Here is a 20,837-nt window from a genome sequence, read left to right as displayed (position 1 = left end):
CATGGAATGAAAAGCACTCACTGCACTTAAAAATGCAGAATTCATACATCAGATACACATTATGAGGCATAGCTTTCTCTGGAGTAAACTGTCATCACCCCACTGACACAAAGATCCTATCCCAGCCTGAATAAATGACGCATTAACACCACCTAGAAAAATAGAATGTAACTAATTATATTAACCCTAGTTAATGGGTAACATTCAAAAATTATATTAACTTTTAAAGTAAAATAACGCCAGTGATAAGCATTCATTCTTAAATGCAAATGTTTTTTCCTCTGTGGAAGCACAGAAAGACGCTATGGGAATGGATGAAACACCTCTGACAAAAACTCTTTTTGTACATGTAAGAGTTTTCATTCTAATTCTACAAACAATCCTCCAGCAAAAGCAGACAAGATTGAATATTGTCAGTCTGTGAGTTCCACTCTCTTGCTTCTGGTTTTGCTTTTTCTTGGTTTTCAGTGCCACTTAAGGATACAAACTGTAGTTTGGGAATCAGCATTCTTCTCTTAAGGTAACACTTAAGCAGAATGCAGAAACAGGCCTCTTGCATAATCCTCTTATCCCATATAAAAATAAAAAACACAGGCTCTAAAAATGCTGAAGAGTGCAAGTAATTTGACATACATGAGTAATGACTTTACAGGCCCACTGTTTATTTTGCTTTTGCAGTTCCTCTTTTTGGACTCACTTCTGGCTAGTTAAATGTGTTGGTCCTTGAGACGTTTGAAGGGTCACCCTTCATTAAAATAGCCTCTCTGGTAATAGTATTCTAGAAATGCTGCACAGCTGCATTTCACATAACTTGTGTAAAACCTCCAGTTTGAACTGCTTCCAGTTGTGGTTTTACTATCAAGAGCAACACATTTGCTTTATGGCCATGAAGCATCTCAGCATGTTCTCTTCTAGGACATCTGTGACCAACTCTAAACCACTGTAAGGTTAGGTAATGTTTAATTTGGCTTCTCTTCCCAGACAATTTGACTTGTTAAATATTTGTAAAAAGGAAAGATAGTGCTCTACCATCATGCCTTTTTGGCACAGATCACCTGCCTATGCAAAAAAAAAAAAAAAAAAAAAAAGGATGATAGTAAAATAATGATTGATGTCAGCATTTTTCCCTATTTCATTCTAGTGATAATGACTCATCAGTCAATGTAATAGGCTTCCAAATTTTCTGTTAACTTTATTGCCATACTCAACAGCTTTGTGGGACCAAGCCCTAAGAAAGTCAGTTTCTCTGCAAATCTTTTTATAATTCATATATTGCCCAGCAGTGTATTAAGTATCTTTTGACTATATTCTATGACCTTTAAGCAGTGTATTAAGTATCTTTTGACTATATTCTATGACCTTTACTCAGAAGATACCTAATGGCAAAATCCTTTCAATCAGTATGACTCCTGTGCTTTGAAATGAGGCTAGAGACAGGAAAATCATGATGTAAAAATAACACTGTCCTTCTGTACTGCTCTAAGTATTTATTCATATTGACTATAACGTCAATCCCAACCACTGGAATACCAATGTGAATCTTTCTATTAACTGTAAGAATCTTCATATTTGGCACCATCCCATGGTTTTGCTACTTTTACTCATGGCAGTTCTGCAAAAGTACCCCCCTTCTAGTTCATATAACACTTAACAGCTGTCAGAAGGCATGGTTTTACTGAAGCCTTGAGAAAGCCCTGAAAATAATGAACAAGATTTAACTGAGAAAAGAATTTTATGAATGATTGCTATTGATGCTGCTGATTCTCTAGACAGATATGACTGATAAATTGTCTTGACCCTAGACCTCTCATGACATTCTCATCAGATTGTTTGACTTGCTCACCTTCTCCTTTCCTACCCTTACCTGCTTTTCTCCTCTACTCCCCTCGTTTTGTCTTGCTTATATCCTTTCAGTTAAAACACATTTCCCTTTCTTCTTTTTTTTTTCTTTTACTTACTCCTTTCTATCTCCCTACCTGTCTCTACTGATGTCCCGTTTATGTTATAAACCACTGAGAATGGAGCCTACATGGATGAACGTTATCTGTAGAAATGAGAAAACAAGTTCGAGCTAACAGCTTACTTCTATCACAGCAGAAGGGGAAGGAAGAAAGTAGGTACCCTTAAGACCTGGTCATCCTCACCTCAGCTGCAGAAGAATCATGTTTTCACTGAAAGCTGTACAGGTTTAGACCCATTCACGCATACTGTTTCACCACCGTGGTAACTTTTAGGTGACTTCTTTTGAGTAAGGAGGAAATCATATCAAAAACTCTGAAGAACTACATGACTAGAATCAGTCATGGGAAAACCATTGCTTAAGCTATGTAATATGTCTCACCATAACTTCCACATGCAAAGGACAATGACTTGATTTGTAGAGAGCACACACTTCACAGCAACTTAAAACTATCATTCCGTTATCATTAACAGACCCAAAAATGCTTAACTAACAATATACAGAAATACTTCATGCATACAAATAACACATAGGAAAATGTTTTCCTAAATACTTCTATCTTGTTCTCTCAACTTTTGTAAAATAAAGTCTTATCTGATGATAAGGTTAACTGTTTAACAGGCTAACAGTTTCTTATCTTGCTATTTTATTCTCACTTTACAAAATCATGCAAGGAATTTACACCTCATTTATACCTGTGGAAATAAAACAGTTTTCCAGGTGTTTACAAAAACAACTTTAACACTAGTTTTATTTGTGCTACTTACTAGGAGTAGTTCATATAATACAAATAGGTTTTTTTCAAGAAGTTACTGCAGTTCATCTTTTTTCCTATTGGAAATAAACACTAAATTATGCAAGCCTCACAGGGATGTCTTTGAAGGCTTTTTGGTTTGTTGGTGAAAAGACTTGATTTAGCCTGTACATTTTCGTTTGGGGGAGGTGGATGTTTTGTTTTGTTTTGAAAGTTAACATAAGGAGGATTTGTTTAGCTGGGTTTATTTCTTTTGCACAAAGAATGACAAGCCTGATCAGAGCAATAGAGCTTGAACATCAGGAACTCAACACAGAACTCCCACCTGCCTCAGAACTTTCACCTCTATCTATTATTACCTGAAAATGAGAGTGGCTCAAGGCCTTTCAGATGTGCAGGTGTAGAATTTCACTGGCCCACAAACATTCAGGGTAAAATAAATTTTGCGGGGCAGAAAAAACAACTGTGATTGTAGAAGGAAAGGAGGTAGTACATATTCTGAGATGGGTGTTTATCACCCAGCATTTGATCTTTCAGATCACCTTTCTCCTCTGGCGTATGGGACCTCCAGCAACCTCTGCACACTACCATAAGCAATTCAGCTCTTTCATTCTTGAGTTTTCTTATAACTTTTTGAGTGAATACCAATTCCACTCACAGCAATTTCTTAGTGTGCATTCTATGTAACTTCGTCCACAGTTACTTCAGCTTCAGAGAGATCCTCTGCTGTGTCTCCCATCTGCCTTCCCTTCCACTCCCTAAGAAGACTTTCCAGGTTCTTCCATTACTAACATCAAAGAAAATAATTAATTTTGCTCCTCTCCCATGATCTTGTCCTCTTTGCATCTGTTTGACCTCGAATTCTCTGACACATCACTGAATCATACAGTGTTTGACGCTGGATGGTCTCTAGTCCAAGCCTCTGCTCAAAGCAGGACCAACTTGAACAGGTTGCTCGTGGCCATGTCATGAACTAATATGTGCCAGGGCCTTATACATGAAGTAGCAACTTTGAGTTGCTTCTTAGGAAATAATTAAAGCTACTTTGGGGGCTAAATTCTGCTTTCATTAAAGTCAGATGTAGTCTTGGTGCTAATTTCACTGGGAGCATTATTTCCTCAGAACTGGGACACTAGGTGGAACTGAACACAACTTAATTTTCTGTTTATTCTCTTAATAAAAATCCTAGCTGTTTATGTCTCAACACCGAGATCATTCTTCAAGGCTCTGTAAACTAAACACCTGTTCACAAACACAGGCATTTTTAACACCTCATAGATATAGACACCTCAGTTTCCTGCACAATAATGATAAACAAAAAAAAGTCTCTGTTTTCTAATCAGTCTTCATAAATTAGCATTGTTGTACCAGAAACGGTGGAAAAATAGCAAGATTAGTTAAATTTTAAGGTCTCCATTACACTGATTGTTTTTTATTGCTTCATTTAAACAGCATTAAAACATACTGGTATATAATTAGTTCTGCCTTTAGTCTTCAGCAGTTTTTCCTGTTTAGTTATAAGCTCTACAGAGCAATGTACAAGCATTTGTTTGTGTTATGTCCTTATGTGGAGCCCTGTTACAATAGAATCACAAATTCTCTGGGTCCTCCATAAATGATGAGCAGGTAGATGAGAAAGAATGGCACCCTATTCCATCTTTGCCTCACACAGCAAAAAGTTTTTTCAGTTTGCAAACATAACAGTGTATAACTTACAGATTTAGCATTTTGCTCATAAGCTATTATGCGAAATTTAATAAATTAATCCATTCATTGTTAAAGTTCTGCCTTGGACAGGAATGGAAAAGTCTTCAATTAGAAATGGTCTCCCTTTAACCTTACAGAAAGCCATCTATGTATTTTCCCTGGATGTTTTTCTCAGTTGCTACAGTCAGTTGTTCAGCTAGGGAAAGATTGTCATCTGACATGTAGCAAAGCACAACCCTTAATTTCAATTGTGCGGGGTGTGACCACACGTCAGATACACACAGAGCCACAGTTCCTTTCTGGGGGAATAGTTAGGACTCCTTGCTGTTAATGACAGGTCTGATCATCTGTCCAGACTAAACCCCATTACAGTCATAGATCTATATCTCAAAAACAATTTGGCTAGGGAACTTCAGCTGTCTTCCAGCAGCTTGGGATCTGCATGATCTGCTTTCACGTCTTGTGACATTATTAGTGTATATATGTAAACCATTAGGATTTCCTCAGTACCTTAGGAAACAGACTGATGCATTTAAACATCCATTACCTAAGAGTTTTTGCTGCAGTGTTTCATAGATGTTTACAGTACAGGTGGTCTTTGGACTTTGAAACAAATATTGACTCTAGTACATGAAGTCAGGTTTCAGGAACCTATCTGCAAGAACAGTTGTGGAATTCGTAAATTCTGGCTTCCTGACAAGGAACATTAGGTTAAATTCAGACACTTTTGACTTTTTCTAGATATATAATGCCAGAAAAGACTTTTCTTTCCTGCGGTATAGGACTGCAATTACTTTTCTGAAACATTTAGTGATCAAAAACGTTCATAAGTCTACCCTATATGCACAGCGTATGTGAAACAATAACCAATATTTACAGATGTACATCTTTTATGCTTACAATGAAAATACTTACATCCTTGAACATTTACTAATCTAATAAATAATGCATAGTAGAATTTTACATTCATTTTGCATGACTGAAAACGACTGCACAATGCTGTGAGCTCTGGAATTATGCTTGTATGGCTATCTGGAGAAAAAGATAAAACACATCCCGCAACTTTTTTAGTCCTGATTACTATCCCTGGGTTATTCACAGCCTTTTCAGAAATGCTCCAACCATCATTGTTACAGAGCTCAAATACACTAGTGGTGCTCTGAGGTCTGCAGGAAACTGCTAACCAAATAATCTGATTGGTCACATCTTTCAGAAATCCCCCAACCTGACCTTGTTACCACAGTTGGTTCAGCCAGGGAAGGTTGCCATTCAAGTAGCAATTCCATATACTTCACCTGGGCAAATATATTAGCAAACAGCAAACATCATTATCTTTCATCTATGTCTGAAAGATTTCACTGCAACTTGTCATTTAGCAGTTTCAGATAAACAAGTCTGAAACGAAACACAGCCAAAAATATTCTTAGATATCTGTCTAAACAGGGGACGTTAGATAATGGATGAAGGGTATGTAGCATCAACCAACACAAGTATATAAATGGTACTGGACAAAAATGCATACAGTAACCAGAACACACAAATATTTCTACAGATTCCTATTCATAGATGGAATATGGAATGGAAAATTTCAATCTCACCAAAAGATCTTCAGGCTTATAGACATAGTTGCAATCTCACAGTTTCATTATGATACTAATTTTTGTTTTCCAAGTTCTTTACCCTGAAATAAACTAAAAGTATCAGGATTTTTTCCAGATTTGTAAATAAATAAATTTGGTTTCTTAAGACAAGGCACATAAGAGTCCAACATCTATTACTGTGTGCTACTGACATTTTTAATAGCATTACAGAAATGTTGCCTTGCAATTTTTTAAATTAGTTTTGAAACTTTGTGTTCAGAGGAAACTCTGGGGAATGTCAGCAAAAATTCACAAGCTGTGCAGTGCAGGATATCACTACGCCCCCTCCCCCTGCCATCTTTCTTTTGGCTTTGTTTTCCAAAAGTTATTAAAATTATTATGCTAATAATTGATTCATAACCATCTAGAAAGAAACAATAAGGGTAAGAGGTCTCTGCAAACAATTTTTCATATGCATAGATATATATATATTTGTCCACATACTTTTTCTATAGCATAAAGAATTTTTTCCATTACTTTCTCCATCTCTAAAGAAGTATTTTGACATCACAGAATGCTTGAAAGCACCTCATCATGACAATACCTTGAAATCAGATAGATGAAGGTGCTTAGAATAATTAGGCTCTAAACTTTCAAGATTGTATTGTGGAGCTTGTTACAATTATTGTTATAAACTTTCATATATACTGGGCTAAGTGCACAACTGAGTCTTGTTATCTGTGCCATTGTTTTTCCAACAGAATGCTTATCATGAGAGTGAAATGCAAGTAATATCCTTTTAAAAAGCAATTTTTAAAAAGTCACATGCAGGATTATCAAAGTTTAAAAACAGAAATAAGAGAATTCATTTCCAGGCTTTGAATTCACAAATATCCGAACCTACTCGAAGCTGCAGATTTCATTTTTACAGTGCTTATAACATTGAAATACTGTAAGCAATAAAATTTTATTTTACTTAATACTAGGAATTTACTTATCCTGCCAAACAAAGCAAAATCCAGAATAGTCAATGGAACTTTTTTTAAAGGTTAGACGGTCCTTTGATTTAAAGAAGTGTGAAAACGAATATTGGTGTATTGCTCCCAGCTGCATGAGCTTACCACACATACAAGTAGCAACTTTCTTGTAGTCACAGAATAGTGAGACAGTTGTAGGTGTTGGAGAGACATTTGAAGAAACTGCAGACAAAGAAAGGAAACCTGCCTCTACAGTACTCTATGTCAAGAGTCAGGCCAAATACATAGAAATATATAGGTCTGTCTGTATTCTTCTGGGGTTCTTTTTGTGCCAAGCAAAGCTTGGGCAAATTCTAAGATAGATTCATACATCATGTAACTATGCTGAGTTTCCAAGTGATAGTTCAAAAAAACCCCAAACCTAGAGAAGTCATATAAGAAGGGTAAGGGAAATATGTGTTCGAGTTAACAGTGGCCTACATCTGAGCAGTGGTGAAAACATTTATCCTAAAGATATTAAGAGATCAGTGTCTATAAAAACATGATCTATTGAGATAAGAGAATAATTCATGTTTCAGAGGGATGACTGATTATAGTTCTTGCCAAGAAACCTAAGTAGTTTTAAAATACAAGCAAATACAATAACCCTTAACTAAAGCCCAAGTGAGAAACAAAATAGTGATGCATTTTTTCTATAGGCTCCAGTTAGATACATATGGCCACTGAAAAAATGTTGAAGAACAGCTGTCTCAGAACTTCACAGCAGTCCCAGCCCCCAAAATTTTCAGCTGTCAGTGCCTAAGGGTAACTTTTCAGTGCAGCTAGGTTTACAATGAAACAAACAACAGATCCTGTTTCCAGGGTTACAATTATCGGCTAAATAAATAGCATTTTTTAAACTTATCTACGAAACACATCAGTGGCAAAACCGCAATTGCTTAAGATAATAATGAACCAAATACAGGTGTGTCTGCATGCAGCCAGTCATTTCTGGAAGAAAGTACATTTAGGAGGTGGAGTAGAAATGAAGCAGAATGATTGGAGAAGCCCAACACACTCCCAGGAATGTGACTTGAAACTGAGCAAAGGGGAGCTGCAGTGCCCCTTTGCTGCAATGGGAATGATTTACTATCTGAATGCTTCCTCTCTCCCACTCTCTTCACAATTAATCTCTTTTTATTTCTGCAGTATCTTTCCCTACATGTAGCTTCAGTCAATCAATTCTCTCATGTTTTAATATTAAGTATATTAAAAGTTTAATAAATAGGAGACAGCTTCTCAGAGGTAGAACTAATGCTCATGCTAGTAGAGAACTCAATCCTCTTAAAGTTTCAACCACAGAGTTTTCAGCAACTTCAATGAGAACAAAATTGAGATCCTTGGAAGACTACTTCCTCAGTGCACCAAAAAATTTTTTGCTTCAAATTTTTTTGGAAACAAAACAACAACAATCAGCTCTATTATAGAGCTGAAAATATGGTTCAGTTCATTAAGAAAAACAGACTGACCAAGATACTTTCTCCTCCTCCCCCAGGAAAAGCTAATTTCTTTATCTGGAAACTGCTAGACTACATCTAAATTATAGAGAAACCACTGAGTAAAATAATTTATTTTGTCCAGAAAAGAATTTGCTGAACTCAAACACCAATGGGTTCTTGCATCAAACTAAAAATAACATATTTTTCACACTTACTTTCCCAAGATTATGGGGGGGGGGGGGGGAATCTTTTGTAATAGCAACTTCTGTTGAGATCCATGAATAACTACATGCAGAAAGTGGCAAAATCTCCTTGGAGAGTTTGTTAAAAGATTCTAAATACTCCTTAGAGAGAGTAAGATTATTCAGATAACTTTGGTGTGATATTCCTAAATATCAGTGGGTTTTTTTCTAGATCAAACCCAAGCTTCACATCATCATTTAGAGTACATTGAAATTTTAAATTATGCCAGATGCAAAATGGGGAAGAGTTTTGATTTTTAGTGAAGTTTATATTTCCGTGTCAGTACAGAGACATCAATCCATCCTTTGTAATAGATAACAACTCAGCTAAGATTAACCAAGAAGCAAAAGGCAACTGTCTCTACTTACTACATTACTTGACCATTTGCCTCTGGATTTACTTTCAGGTGATAATACAAACATGCTTAGTATTAATAATAAAATGGTTTAACATAAGCACTTTTTTCTTTTTTTTGCCTCCCCCTCAATTAACTCATGTTGATATAGTCAAAATACTAACTAAGGAACTGGTCATCTCAATTTTTTTCAAAATGGCCATTGATTTTGGGTGCCCTACAACTAAAGATAAAATGGAAGCACTCAGCATCTCCACACAGGCCCAAGTGAATGTAATTTTTTTATGACGTAGCATCATTTAGAATAACTTATTTCAAATAAAATATAGTAGTATAAATGACAACAATTCTGATCTCTAAGTTAAACAGTGATTTTGGTTTATGATAATAATTCTATGAGGTGCAGGTTAACAGGGAAGACCCACAGCATTTAAGTGGGATATACATCTGAGAGCTCTCAAATTCTGTGAATCAGTCTTCTGCTTCTTTTTGAAAAGTTTTCTACACTGTGACAGCTTGCTTAAATGCACATTCCTCTACCTTGCCTTTCTTCCACTACTGTTAGCTCAATAATACCTATATAAATGTTTATAATAGTACAGCTTCTTCCATCATATGAATTGAAACAAATATACAAGTATAAAGCACAAAGACTGCATGAAGGTTTATAAAGGCAATGCCAGAAAACAAACAGAAGTAAAAAAACATCAAACAAGTGTACTGGTAAGATAATTTTAAAAGTAAATAAGTCCTTACCAGCAAATAACAGGTTTAGACTCTCTTTTCTAGCTTTAGTCAATAGACAACACTGTTCTTATCTAACCTAAGTACAGAAAAAACTTCACAGAAGTACAGCAATTAATAGCTGACTTCAAATATGAGTAAACGGTATTAGCAAAGTTCAGAGATATTCAATTTTACATTTAATCCACACTAATTCATATAACGCTCATTACCATTAGCAAATTACTGTATAAAGCTTTTGCTTACAAAAAGATGTTAGTTCCTTTAGACTTTGAAGGAAAAATCATCCATCATAAGAAAGGGACTGCAGACTTAATAAAGCCTATTCTGTTAAAAGATAACATTGAAACATGCTTGCTGCAACATGTATTTCTCCTTCTAGGAGAAAAGCTTCTCCCATTGCAGAGCTGAGTTTCCATCTTTGTGAGCAGACTGATAGCTAATCTGATTAATTTTGTCCTATTCTGGGCTTCATATCTGTTTTCATCCTTCTGCTTCAGTATTGCTGGAATGAGAACAGCTGTGAATGGGCACATTACTATCAGCACGTTCTTTGGAGGATCTGTACATGGGGTCTGATAGCAGCCTAAATAAGTCTGATCCTATTCTGAAGAAAGGAAAAATGACAATTTCATAAATCTTCTGTCAGTATGTAGCACCTTATTTTCAGCAACATTTTCCATCATCTGCCTCTGAATTCCACCTTCTTCATTCCACAAAAGTGTATTCAAAGGGAGTCTAAGCTGTAGCTGAAGTTACATTAGGTAATTGCATTTTTTTTTTCAATATGTGACTTCAGATTTTATGCAGAGGTTAAATTGCATTAACACTTCTGAAATCACATCACATGCAGTAACAATAAAATAGTATCTTCTCCTCTATTCTCTTCCTGTTCTAGGCTCTAGCTTGCTATACTCCAAATAAGGTTAAAGTTCAGGAGGAGAAGCCAAAGATGATTTTAAGCTGCCTTAATTTCCCTCCAGGTATAGACACCCAAGCAGAAGTCATCTCTGTTGTGAACTACATTTCCAAGTTACCTACAGACTGCTTTGCACCTTAAGAAAGCACTGAGCCAAGAATTGTTTACCCTCTGGTCCCATATCTAACATAAGAATTCCTATAAAGCTGAGAAGGTGATCAATGCACCAGGTCTATGCACATCAAATCCCAAACCAATGGGAATTCCTATAAATAACATTTGAACAACTTATGTCTTCTGTACATAATGTAACAGCAAAGGAATAGGTAAATTGGAATCTACCATTTTATTTTGACCCTTGCTAACCAATTTTCTGATAGCAGTTTCCATCCAAAAATTCAATTCCTATCTAGAAAGAGAATGGGGAATACGAACTGCAGGATCACAAAGAAAAAGTCACAGTTAAAAAATAAGCTGAAACAAAACGACAAACAAAAGTTGTAGTTTTCATGGGTTGTAACTGACAGAGCCCCAGTGTGTTTATTTAGGATGCACTCTAGTGGACACACATATAACAAAATCAAAGAAAGATACAAATGTTACAAAAAGATAGAAAATAAAAGCCACATGTTGGAAGTAGTAATTAGAATTATCTACTAGCATGTTTTAAAATACTGCCTTATTACTTGAACATATTTTCTAATTAAATATGAAGGCTGTATGAAGGCTGAAATTTTCATAGTCAACATGATTGTCCAATCATGTAAAATGTAAGTGGACATAAGTTACTTATCAATTTTTGAAAATTTTAATCTAAATAACAAGATCCAGTTATACATACTGGCTCAAAAGGGAAACTCCATCTATTTATCCCGTCACTCAATCCCTTTGAGATTGTCACAAGAAGCTGCTGTGCATATAGTGTTAATAGGTGTAACTAGAACTGTAGTACCTTAAAATGCAGCCTTAAAATGACACTGTTTTAATGGTTACTAATAAATATAATCATAAACTGTGACAAAATCGGTTTACTGGAATATCAACCATAAGGGTATATTTATTCCACAGAAAAGTTTCTTGACTGTCATGGAAATTGCAAACCTATACCAATGCAGAATAAATGTAGATAGCAAATCCTGACCACCTAGTCACAAAAGTAGTTCCATTTTTCATTACTTAAAAAGTTACACAAACATTTCTAAGTATTTATACCTAGAAAGTGACATTTTTCTCTTTTGATTTTAAGGATGTTCGTATAAGACACACCAATTAACAATGTCTAAAAAGCAATGTGGCAATAAAGAGGGCAACAGGACTTTTTTAATAAATGTACTTTATTATTTTTAAGGGAAAAATAATATATTACTATACTAGAAATCAAAAGTGCTCACCTTTTTAAAAATTGGTAGGATTATGCCTAGTATGACCTACATGAACAGAACAAGTTAGAGCATAAAAATATTTATTACATGATTGACCTTTGCCTGTTGGGTATGTAGATATTTTTAAGTTTGCCAAAGATAGCAAAACCCTTAAAGCTAACTGTAATATAAACATATTAAAGTGAAATTATCCCAAAAATCTCTTTTATCCCAAAACTGAAGAATGCAGTGAATGCACTAACTATGCACTGAATTTCTAATGAAGAGTATTTCCATTGCACAATATTGGCAATGACTAAGTGTTAATTGTCCAACTAACCTGTATTATTGGAAGACACTGAGATGCAAAGGCCTCTTTTAGCCAAGAAGTGTAGGATTTCTTAATGCTGGTGTCTTTTCTATTTATAATGAACAGACATGGAACATTCTTGACAACCTGTACCAAGGTATCAGTGATGACAGAAATCTGTTCTTATAAAAATTAATGCAGTCTTTAAGAATTATAAAACTTATTTTTATAGTTAAATATGGATCAAGCTAAATGTCCCTCCAATTTTTATTAGAAGTGAAGCTTTGAGAACTTACAATGGTAGTTAGTGAAGACAACACAGATGTAATTTACTGATTTCCAAATTCAAGGCAAAAGCAGAAAAGATTATTTTAAGACTTGACTAATTAAAACTCTAAAGCAGACACTTGCAGCTCACCTAATATCACACAATAACCAGAAAAGGTTATTATAAAGCCTAGAGCAAACACCTAGTGTTACAGAAAGCACCTCATGATTTCCAAGACAGACAAGATCTTTCAGTACATCTGTCTACGCAGTCACACAGAGTTCAATTTCTCTCTTCCAGATAAATTGGAAAATCTTCTGATTTGATTTTTGCATCTAGTTTGATGTGCAGAACTCTCTCCACACCTTCTAATCTGTAGATCATTGCCTCTATCAGAAATCATTCAAATTCTTGGAAAATCCTTTTTCAATAATCTTTTATTCTTTTAATATTGATTAAAATTATCATATTGTAGCCTGTACTCCAAAATAATCTTGACACATTAATTATATCTATAATTATTACGGTTACATGTCAAGAATCAATGGACAATAAGTGGAAAATATATTTACTGCTTTCATTTCAGTTGCAGTTTTCTTCCTCTGAGTCAGCTGTGCTAGCTACAATGGTTTAAGAACAAAAAGGAAGCATCACATGCCAGAATTAACAGACTTCATACAAACACTCAGAAAGCATAGAAACTGAAACAAAAGGTATGTAAATCAGTTCTATATATAAAATACATAAATTAAGATATTACACTTCAGGATCAGCAAGTAATGAGTAGAAAATATATTTACTGCTTTCAGATCAGTTGGGAACTTTCTTGTTCTGCTTCTGCCATGAGATCTGTTATACTCTAAAAAAACAAAAAATACATTCTATCAGTTGCCAGCATTAACTGAACTTTGCAAAAAGTAAAAAAGAGGAGAAAAGAAAAAGAAAAAACTCAGTGAAAGACAAGTCGGTATTCATCAATATAATTATGTATTCTTCCATTCAGTGAAATATGATGAAGTTTATCACCAGACTTTTATTATAAAATCCAGCAAGTCTGGATAAAGTACTATGATACTGAGAGCAGTATAGTTTCAATAGTACAAGTCTATATATTTTAATTTTATTGACCTGTTCTTAATTTGTGGTTTAATTCAACAAACATCACCATAAAACCTGAAATAACATCACCAAAGGGCAATGTAATCCAACTTTAAATGACTTTAGGCATGGAAACTTGGAAGCTGGCACATACAAGAAGCAGGAGGTAAGTTTACTACTCATGTTCACTTCAGGTTTTGCAATTCACTTATTTAAGAACACATAAAATAGGCCTGAAGCCTCAAGAATACTTTTTAATATGTAATTATCAGAAAATTGTAAAAATTGGGGCTATAGGAGATTTTGAGAACTCATCTGATTTACCCTGGTAAAAAAACACCTGTGAAAACCTGACCCTAAGTACAGTCATAATTAAGTTCATAAATGTATTTAAAGAATACCTATAAAACAGGCTGTTATTAAAGTAACCTTAAGCATAAAGCATATTAATAAGGCTAATAAAGGCAAAAGGGTTCTGATAATGATGTACTAAAACTAGTATATCAAAATCTCAAGTCATACCACTTTGAATACTCTAACTGGAAAAAGTCGGACCATACCAATATCTTTATGACCAGTGAACACTCATAAAGCTGATTTCACAGGAGTTGGCATCATCTGTTAAACGTACTGCTATGCCTTACAATAAATGAAGGCTGATTCATGTTCTCTCATTTCCCTGGACTGTCAAGTATAAAAGGAATAATAATTTAAAAAAAAAAAAAAAAAAAAAAAAAAAGCTGGCATAGAAGATAGCTGAGGATCACAGCATAGAGCCATAGTTGTAGTACTGAAAGCAGTACATTCATCTTGGCACAGGGCTCAGATAACCCGATTCTCAGCAGGCCCTAGCTTTAGTGAGCGCTGTATGTCCTTAGTATCTGGTGTTATATGTTAAATGTTTGCTCAGATATCTCTGCACAAGAGTACATTCTTCTGCACAGAAAATATACTTCATACCAACCAGAAAAATATAAATTCCTTCAATCACTCAAAAGTGAGTAATCTTTTGTGATTTAGTACATGTTGTACATGACTATCCATTCACATGGCAAAGGACGGCTACCTCCTCTCTAAGAATATTCATATTTTCATTTGTAATGCACCTGAATACAAAAGGGCATTTTAAAATCTTGAAGATTTAGTCAGCCAACACCACATGGTGTTTTAGAATGGCTTAACTTGTACCAGAGAACAGGCTATGGGCAGTTTGGAAGTTGTGGCCAAAATACCATCCTTTAAAACCATAGGAAAGAACCAGCACAGTCTTAACTGCAACAGTTTTAACCTTTGATATGTCAGTGCAGAAAAGCAAATCTGTAAGAATCAATCATTTATAATCTCCCTGTTCTTTCTAAACACTTACCTCAAACTGTCCATTCTCATCTAGCTCCTCAACTCTGGTCAAATTAGGTGCTCCAAGTCTATCTGTAAGTTCAGCTATCGTCTTTTCATTTTCCTATGGTAATGAAAACCAGTTTTCAATTAAAAGTATTCCATGTCATGAATAATTATCTACAGAGAATATTTCAGACATGTTAAAATGACATTATGTATTAATATAAAGAGGTACTTTAGATGCATGCTACACAAACATGTTAGTATGAGAGTATGGTCTTTGTATGCTTGTTAAGACTATATTTATCAGTTTTTTTAAAATAATTTTGGTTTAAATTTCTATATATTAATTTTTTCTGTCACTTCAATACTGTCATCTTTCTACAATTATGTTCTGTTAGTATTTTAACAGTGCTCTAAAAATGTACATTTCTCTAAAATATGATGTGCTCCATGTAAATGTAAGAGATATTCACATTTAAAAGCTTTATTGAGATAAGCATGCCAATTATCAGTGTATGTTTTTACTGAAATAGCATTAAAAGACCATACATTTACATGGACATCTGTATATGCACTCTTCTGTTAGTATAAATTCCTATGCACCAGGAAGATCTCACAATCAAGAGGCATCCCAATTCCAATCCACAGTTCCTTTTCCAGGCACAGCAAATGGACTTTGTGCTGGCACACTGTAAAGCATTACTGCCTAGACACTTAAATTAGACATGCTTAAGTTATAATACTTTCTCATAAATACCATCAAGGTAGGGGAAAGCATCAACTAAGCTGACCTTAGGCTAAATTTTACAATAAATTTATGCTCTGTTCTGAATATAAACTAAATAAATCTAATAGAACAGACCAAAACTCAAGTATAAAACCCAGACTGGAAGCAAGGTGTTAGACATTCTTCCCCCATTTTAACTTTTTTTTTTTTATTATGTGTTAGTTCAACACCCATGGGCTTCTGCCTTGTGTTTCGTATTTAGTGCCTCCACCTGGCAAAGACAGCTGATTAACAGTACTTCCAAACCACTGACTAAGCTTTGGCTTAAACCTCTTGATCTTTCCTCTGCAACAGCGTTTCATCTTCTTCATTCTGCAGTTTCAACTCCTCACGCTCTTGTTCCAGCTGACCCTGCAGACAGTTTAAGAAAGGACAAATAAGAAGGAAAAAAAACACATTCATCTTCCCTACCCCATTGCTTACAATGTATTTCACGATTGCAATCTTAAATAAAATAAAAAAGGAAGCAGAAAACATAACTGCAATGTTAATAACATAAAGCCCTTTCAGTATTACCTAGCTCAACATTTTCATACGTTTTAGACACACATGGATAGAAAGGCTTTACTGCCAAGAGGAAAGAAATAGACAACTGAAGTTAGTGTACACACTTAAGATACTGTCTCCTTCCGCATGCTCTTTATCAGTCTATATTCATTATCTCCTATACTTTGGATTAAGATCTTTGATACGTCGTATAGTATCTAGCACAGACAGCTGAATCCATATAGAATCAAACTTATAGAAAAGGTTGGCAAGCAATGTCATTAACATTATTATCATCTTCATCAGCAACCTTTAATATTTCCAATCGAAAATATCTAATACAAAGTGTTTCTTCTTTGTGAGCCAAGTCCTATTGCATCAAAACTTCAGAAATGGCATAATCAAACTCTTCACATTCAACAGCACTAAGGCCTAGAGAATACTGTTTGCTGTAGCGTTTTGTGAGCAGTTGCTATAAATATGGTCATATTGTAGTAACTAGTTTTCACATTCATTTTTGGTACATATAATCAAACCATGCCTGAGTATGTGACTATAGCCAAAATTGTGAGTTAGGTTAAAAAAATGTGTCTAATGTATTGTTCAACATCTTTCCTGCAGTTTACATGAAATAACTTATTTAATTCTCTGTGAATTATCTCATATTCTTGTTTCCATTTCCTATTTTATATGACTCATGAAATCCTTAAGCACATAACTTTTGGTCTGCAAATTTGTGAAGTCCAAATTTAAAAAGTGCAAGTGAAATAGAATGAATGCACCTTGCACTAGAACTGGGCTTAACAAGATCAGCACAGATTTAAAATTACTCTTGATTTTAATGTCGTGAAAGTCAGCCATGTAAAAAACATCCAGTCAGATAAAGTCAACATTATCACAGCAACACTGAGGCTGTTACATGTGTGGTCAAATTCATATGAATCCTTTATAAAGGATTATTTCTCATATTCAAAGTCCATATAGCATAGGACTCAAATTGCTTCATATACCAACAGAATACTCCGGTAGCAAAGGAAAGGAAAAGGGACCTCATTGGATCACACTATACATACTGCTTACATACGCAGTCTTCATTCATTGATGATCAACCATTTTCAGGACTCTATAATTGTGTTTACATTCTCATTACCTTTTTTTGCATTACTGATATTACATGGAAGTAGCTTCAGACAATGATTGGTTATTACTCCCAGGCCTCTTAGCAGGCCTGTCAAAAATTTTTGCAATGATTTCTAGCTTTATTTGCACCAGCTCTTGTTCATTATTAACTACAGACGATAGTCTACTTATTTTAAGTTACTTCTCAGGTAAGTCTTAAATTGGTTGCTTTTTACCTTAAGCTCCTTCATTTTTTTAATAACATTTTACTGCATAGTATGTAAGTTTTTCTTCCCATGGGCTGACTAATCATTTCAGTTATTTAGAAAAATTAGATTAAAATACTTGTTTTATGCTACCTTCTATCAAAATCATTATACAGAGATTAGAAGTATACAGAGAGCTACAAGATGCCACAGCATCATATACTATTTATAACTATCTATAATTAAGTATTATTAACCTGGTGTTGTTCTTCAAGTTTCTGCTGAATCATTAGCTCTTCTTCCTTCATTTTTTTTAACATTTCGAGTTCTACCAGGGCCGCCTCCCGTTGTTGTTCCAGCTCAATTCTCTCCAGCACTCTCTGTTTCGGAGGTAACACAGAATCAATTAAAAAAATAAAGAAACATTAAATAGCATCAATTATATTGTCATGAATTTTTTTGCCCAAGATGGATCCACCTTTTTTTCTTCATCTAAGATTCTTCTGTAATTGTAAATCCAATGTGCCAGATACTCTATTGGATCTGCCGGCCGATGCTCTACAACCTCTGCCAGTCCCTTTTTCAAGCAACTTCCCAGGCATCTTTTCAGATACTGAGATTCCATTCACATCTACTGACAACAGACAGAGATTAGCCATCAATGTCAGAATTAAATTAGGGTTTTTAAGAATCATTGCCTCAGGCACCAAATAGTGAATATGACATTACTCTTTTTATTAACCCGGCAATTAATAGAAGAAAGTTATTTAAATTTAATATTGGTTTAGTTCTTAAAAGCTCCAGCGATAGATCAGTTTCACCAAGCACTGCAGAAAAAGTACTCAATCCCCACCCCCCACCCCCTTACTGTTTAGGCTTGTGTAATTCAGAAACTGTTTGGAAATATGCTGGTAATTCTAGGTCAGCACAATAGCAAAAAGACCATAACAGGACATAGGAAACTTCTAGACAGGTATCTGAAGAACAGCGAAGTAGTTCTGTGAAGGATTAAGGAGAGGTTTTAGTCTGAACTAACAAAGCTATCTTTAGGATACGTATACAAGACCAGGGCCTGAAGCATTCACTCTATACAGTCAGGAAAGGCACAAATCTCCGTGCTCACACAGGGTTTTACTGGCCCTGCGCCAGCAAACACGTAACACATCTGAAACGCGACTTCTGCGATGCTGAGAAGAGCCTTCGCTTGCTGTCAGCGGGACTGAGCCCGCGTCGCGCAGCCCTGGCCCGGAGAAGGCAGCGGAGCGGCTCCCTCGCTAGGAACGGCGCCCGTCGAGCAGCGGGTGCCCCTGAAGGCGCCGCGCCGCTCTGCGCCGCACGGCCCCAAGGCGGGAGGGAAGCCAGGGCGTTTCACGCTGCCCTGTGTGAAACGCCGCGGGCATAAAACCTCTCCCACCCTCCGCGTCCGCACCGGCTCCTGAGGTAGCGGGCCCCGAGAGCACCGGTCAGACCTTAACTGTCCCGACCGTTTTCACCCGGAGCCTCCACCCACGTCCTCTCGCCCCCGCACTCCCCCGAAGCACAGGCTGGCGCCTTTACCTCACCCCCCTCCCGCCCGGAGCGGCGCGCGGGGCGGGCCCGTTCCCTAGCCCTGCTCCCGTGGTGCTCTTCGGCTTTCCTGGTGGACCTGGCGCGTCACCCCGCCTCGCCCGGTGCTCCGTGGACTGTCACTAGGACCCGGTGCTGTCCCCCCTGCCGCTGGCGCCGCGCGCTGTCGCTAAGGTAATTACCCGACCGCCCTCGGCTCCTCCCGCTCGCCTTCCCCCAGAGAGCGGCCCCGCTCCCGCTGCTCCCGGAGCCCCGGAACGGCAGACCCTCCCAGCTACCGACCGCCTGCCTCCTCCGGCCCAACGGCGGCTGGGCGCCTGCCTCTCCGCCCGCTCCGGGGCCGCGGCGGCCGCAACGGCGCCCTGCGCGGAGAGGCGGTGGCGAGGCGCGCGCCGCCCCACGACGCGCTGGGTTGCTAAGCGACACCGCTCGCGGGCGCACCGCGATCGCCGCGTCGCCGGCAGGAGGCACGCGATTGGAGGAAAGGCGGGGCGGGGCGGGGCGCGGCGGGGCCGGGTGGGCGGGGCCAGCCGCGCGGGGCCAGCCGCCGTCCCGAGGGGAGCGGGCGGCGGGTGCCCGGGGCAGCGTCCGGCAGCCGCCTCCGTCGCGGGAGCCCCGAGAGCCCCGGCGGCGGGCTGAGGCACCGGCGGGCGGCGCAGCGATACAGCCGAAACGGGGCGGCCGCTACCGGTCCCTGGGGTCGCGGTGGGGTCTTCCTAGGGACAAACCCACTTGAAATGCGTTTAAGGGCATCTCTCCGTGAACGGTTTCCTCCCGTAACAGACGGGGTGTCCACAAAACCGAAAACCCGCCGTCAGTCAGTCCTGGATGCAGCCAACCGGCAACGTACAGATCCCTCCTGACGAACTTGGAGATTAAATCAGTCTGCGCGCGTGGGAGCATGAATACATACACACTGGTAGAAAGCAATTTAGGGGAGAAAGATACCGGTGGAATTTTAGCAGAAGGAACCTGAGCTAACGCCGAGTACGGATTTCGCGGCCAAGTGGAGGGCACCTTTTCAAACAAAGCGGTGGTCTCCTATGCTTGAAGTTAAGACTTCCAGCATTACAGCAGAGCGGTCTTTTCTCCTGGCGGACAAAGTTCTCGACTGACGTTCGCCTCGGACTTGGCCAGCTGTTTGTTTCACTGGCCACTCTTAATCGGGTATTAAAAAACCCTGCAAGCGATTGCAGCCGAAGGCGTTAATTCGGTGTCCGTATCCCTCCTGCAGCTCAGCTGCACTAACGTTATCGTGGTCTTTCCCTAGCAGCAACGAAAGGCTGCCCGGGAGGAACGACGCAGGCGGCCGCCGAAGCCGGCTTTCGAGCGGCGAGAAGCTGGCCGCACTGCTTCCTGCAGGTGACCCGGTAGGGCGAGGGGACGCGCCGGCAGCGGGTGTTCCTGTTCTGGCCGGAGGATGTCGCTGGCGCCCCGCGAACGCGTTCCCCAGGGGGGGCAAGGGTGGTGCCGCCGCCGCCTTCGCCCCGGGGCTGGGGGGAAGCCCACCGCCGGGCCGCGGCTGCCCGCCTCACCGCGGCCCGTAGAGCTGCGCCGCCGCCGCCGCCGCCGGGGGAC

The 20,837-nt window shown here is 38.2% G+C and overlaps 1 protein-coding gene across 7 annotated transcripts; it reads right to left on the bottom strand.

Annotated features, from left to right (window-relative positions):
• Window positions 1–11,215: 11,215 nt before the first annotated feature.
• DYDC1 (DPY30 domain containing 1) lies at window positions 11,216–20,738 on the bottom strand. 7 transcript variants are annotated; one of them, XM_069796165.1, is made up of 7 exons: window positions 19,251–19,401; window positions 18,172–18,324; window positions 17,951–18,073; window positions 16,153–16,233; window positions 15,121–15,213; window positions 13,457–13,515; window positions 11,216–13,276 (listed from the first exon to the last, which is right to left on the bottom strand). In XM_069796165.1, exons 2-6 carry the CDS (start codon window positions 18,316–18,318, stop codon window positions 13,462–13,464), a joined length of 498 nt encoding a protein of 165 aa, XP_069652266.1. In that variant the 5' UTR covers window positions 18,319–18,324; window positions 19,251–19,401; the 3' UTR covers window positions 11,216–13,276; window positions 13,457–13,461. The 7 variants fall into 7 exon arrangements, with proteins under 7 accessions (XP_069652266.1, XP_069652262.1, XP_069652264.1 ...); XM_069796161.1 differs by lacking the exon at window positions 19,251–19,401 and adding an exon at window positions 19,992–20,738 and having other exon boundaries at window positions 11,216–13,515; XM_069796163.1 differs by lacking the exon at window positions 19,251–19,401 and adding an exon at window positions 20,277–20,738 and having other exon boundaries at window positions 11,216–13,515.
• Between the last annotated feature and the right edge of the window lie 99 nt (window positions 20,739–20,837).

Source organism: Haliaeetus albicilla, chromosome 11, assembly GCF_947461875.1.
Source record: "Haliaeetus albicilla chromosome 11, bHalAlb1.1, whole genome shotgun sequence".
NCBI lineage: Eukaryota > Metazoa > Chordata > Aves > Accipitriformes > Accipitridae > Haliaeetus > Haliaeetus albicilla.
Note: the sequence above shows the minus strand (reverse complement) of the source record. Positions and strands in the feature narration are given on the sequence as shown.

What these genes read in the sequence shown, in the direction of transcription:
- DYDC1 (XM_069796161.1), bottom strand. Translation starts at nt 18,318, where the DNA reads ATGGAATCTCAGTATCTGAAAAGATGCCTGGGAAGTTGCTTGAAAAAG. An exon ending in TCTTAGATGAAGAAAAAAAG is followed by an intron (nt 18,074 to 18,171) that starts GTGGATCCATCT and finishes CCTCCGAAACAG; the next exon opens with AGAGTGCTGGAGAGAATTGA. An exon ending in ATGAGAATGGACAGTTTGAG is followed by an intron (nt 13,516 to 15,120) that starts GTAAGTGTTTAG and finishes TTGTTTTTTTAG; the next exon opens with AGTATAACAGATCTCATGGC.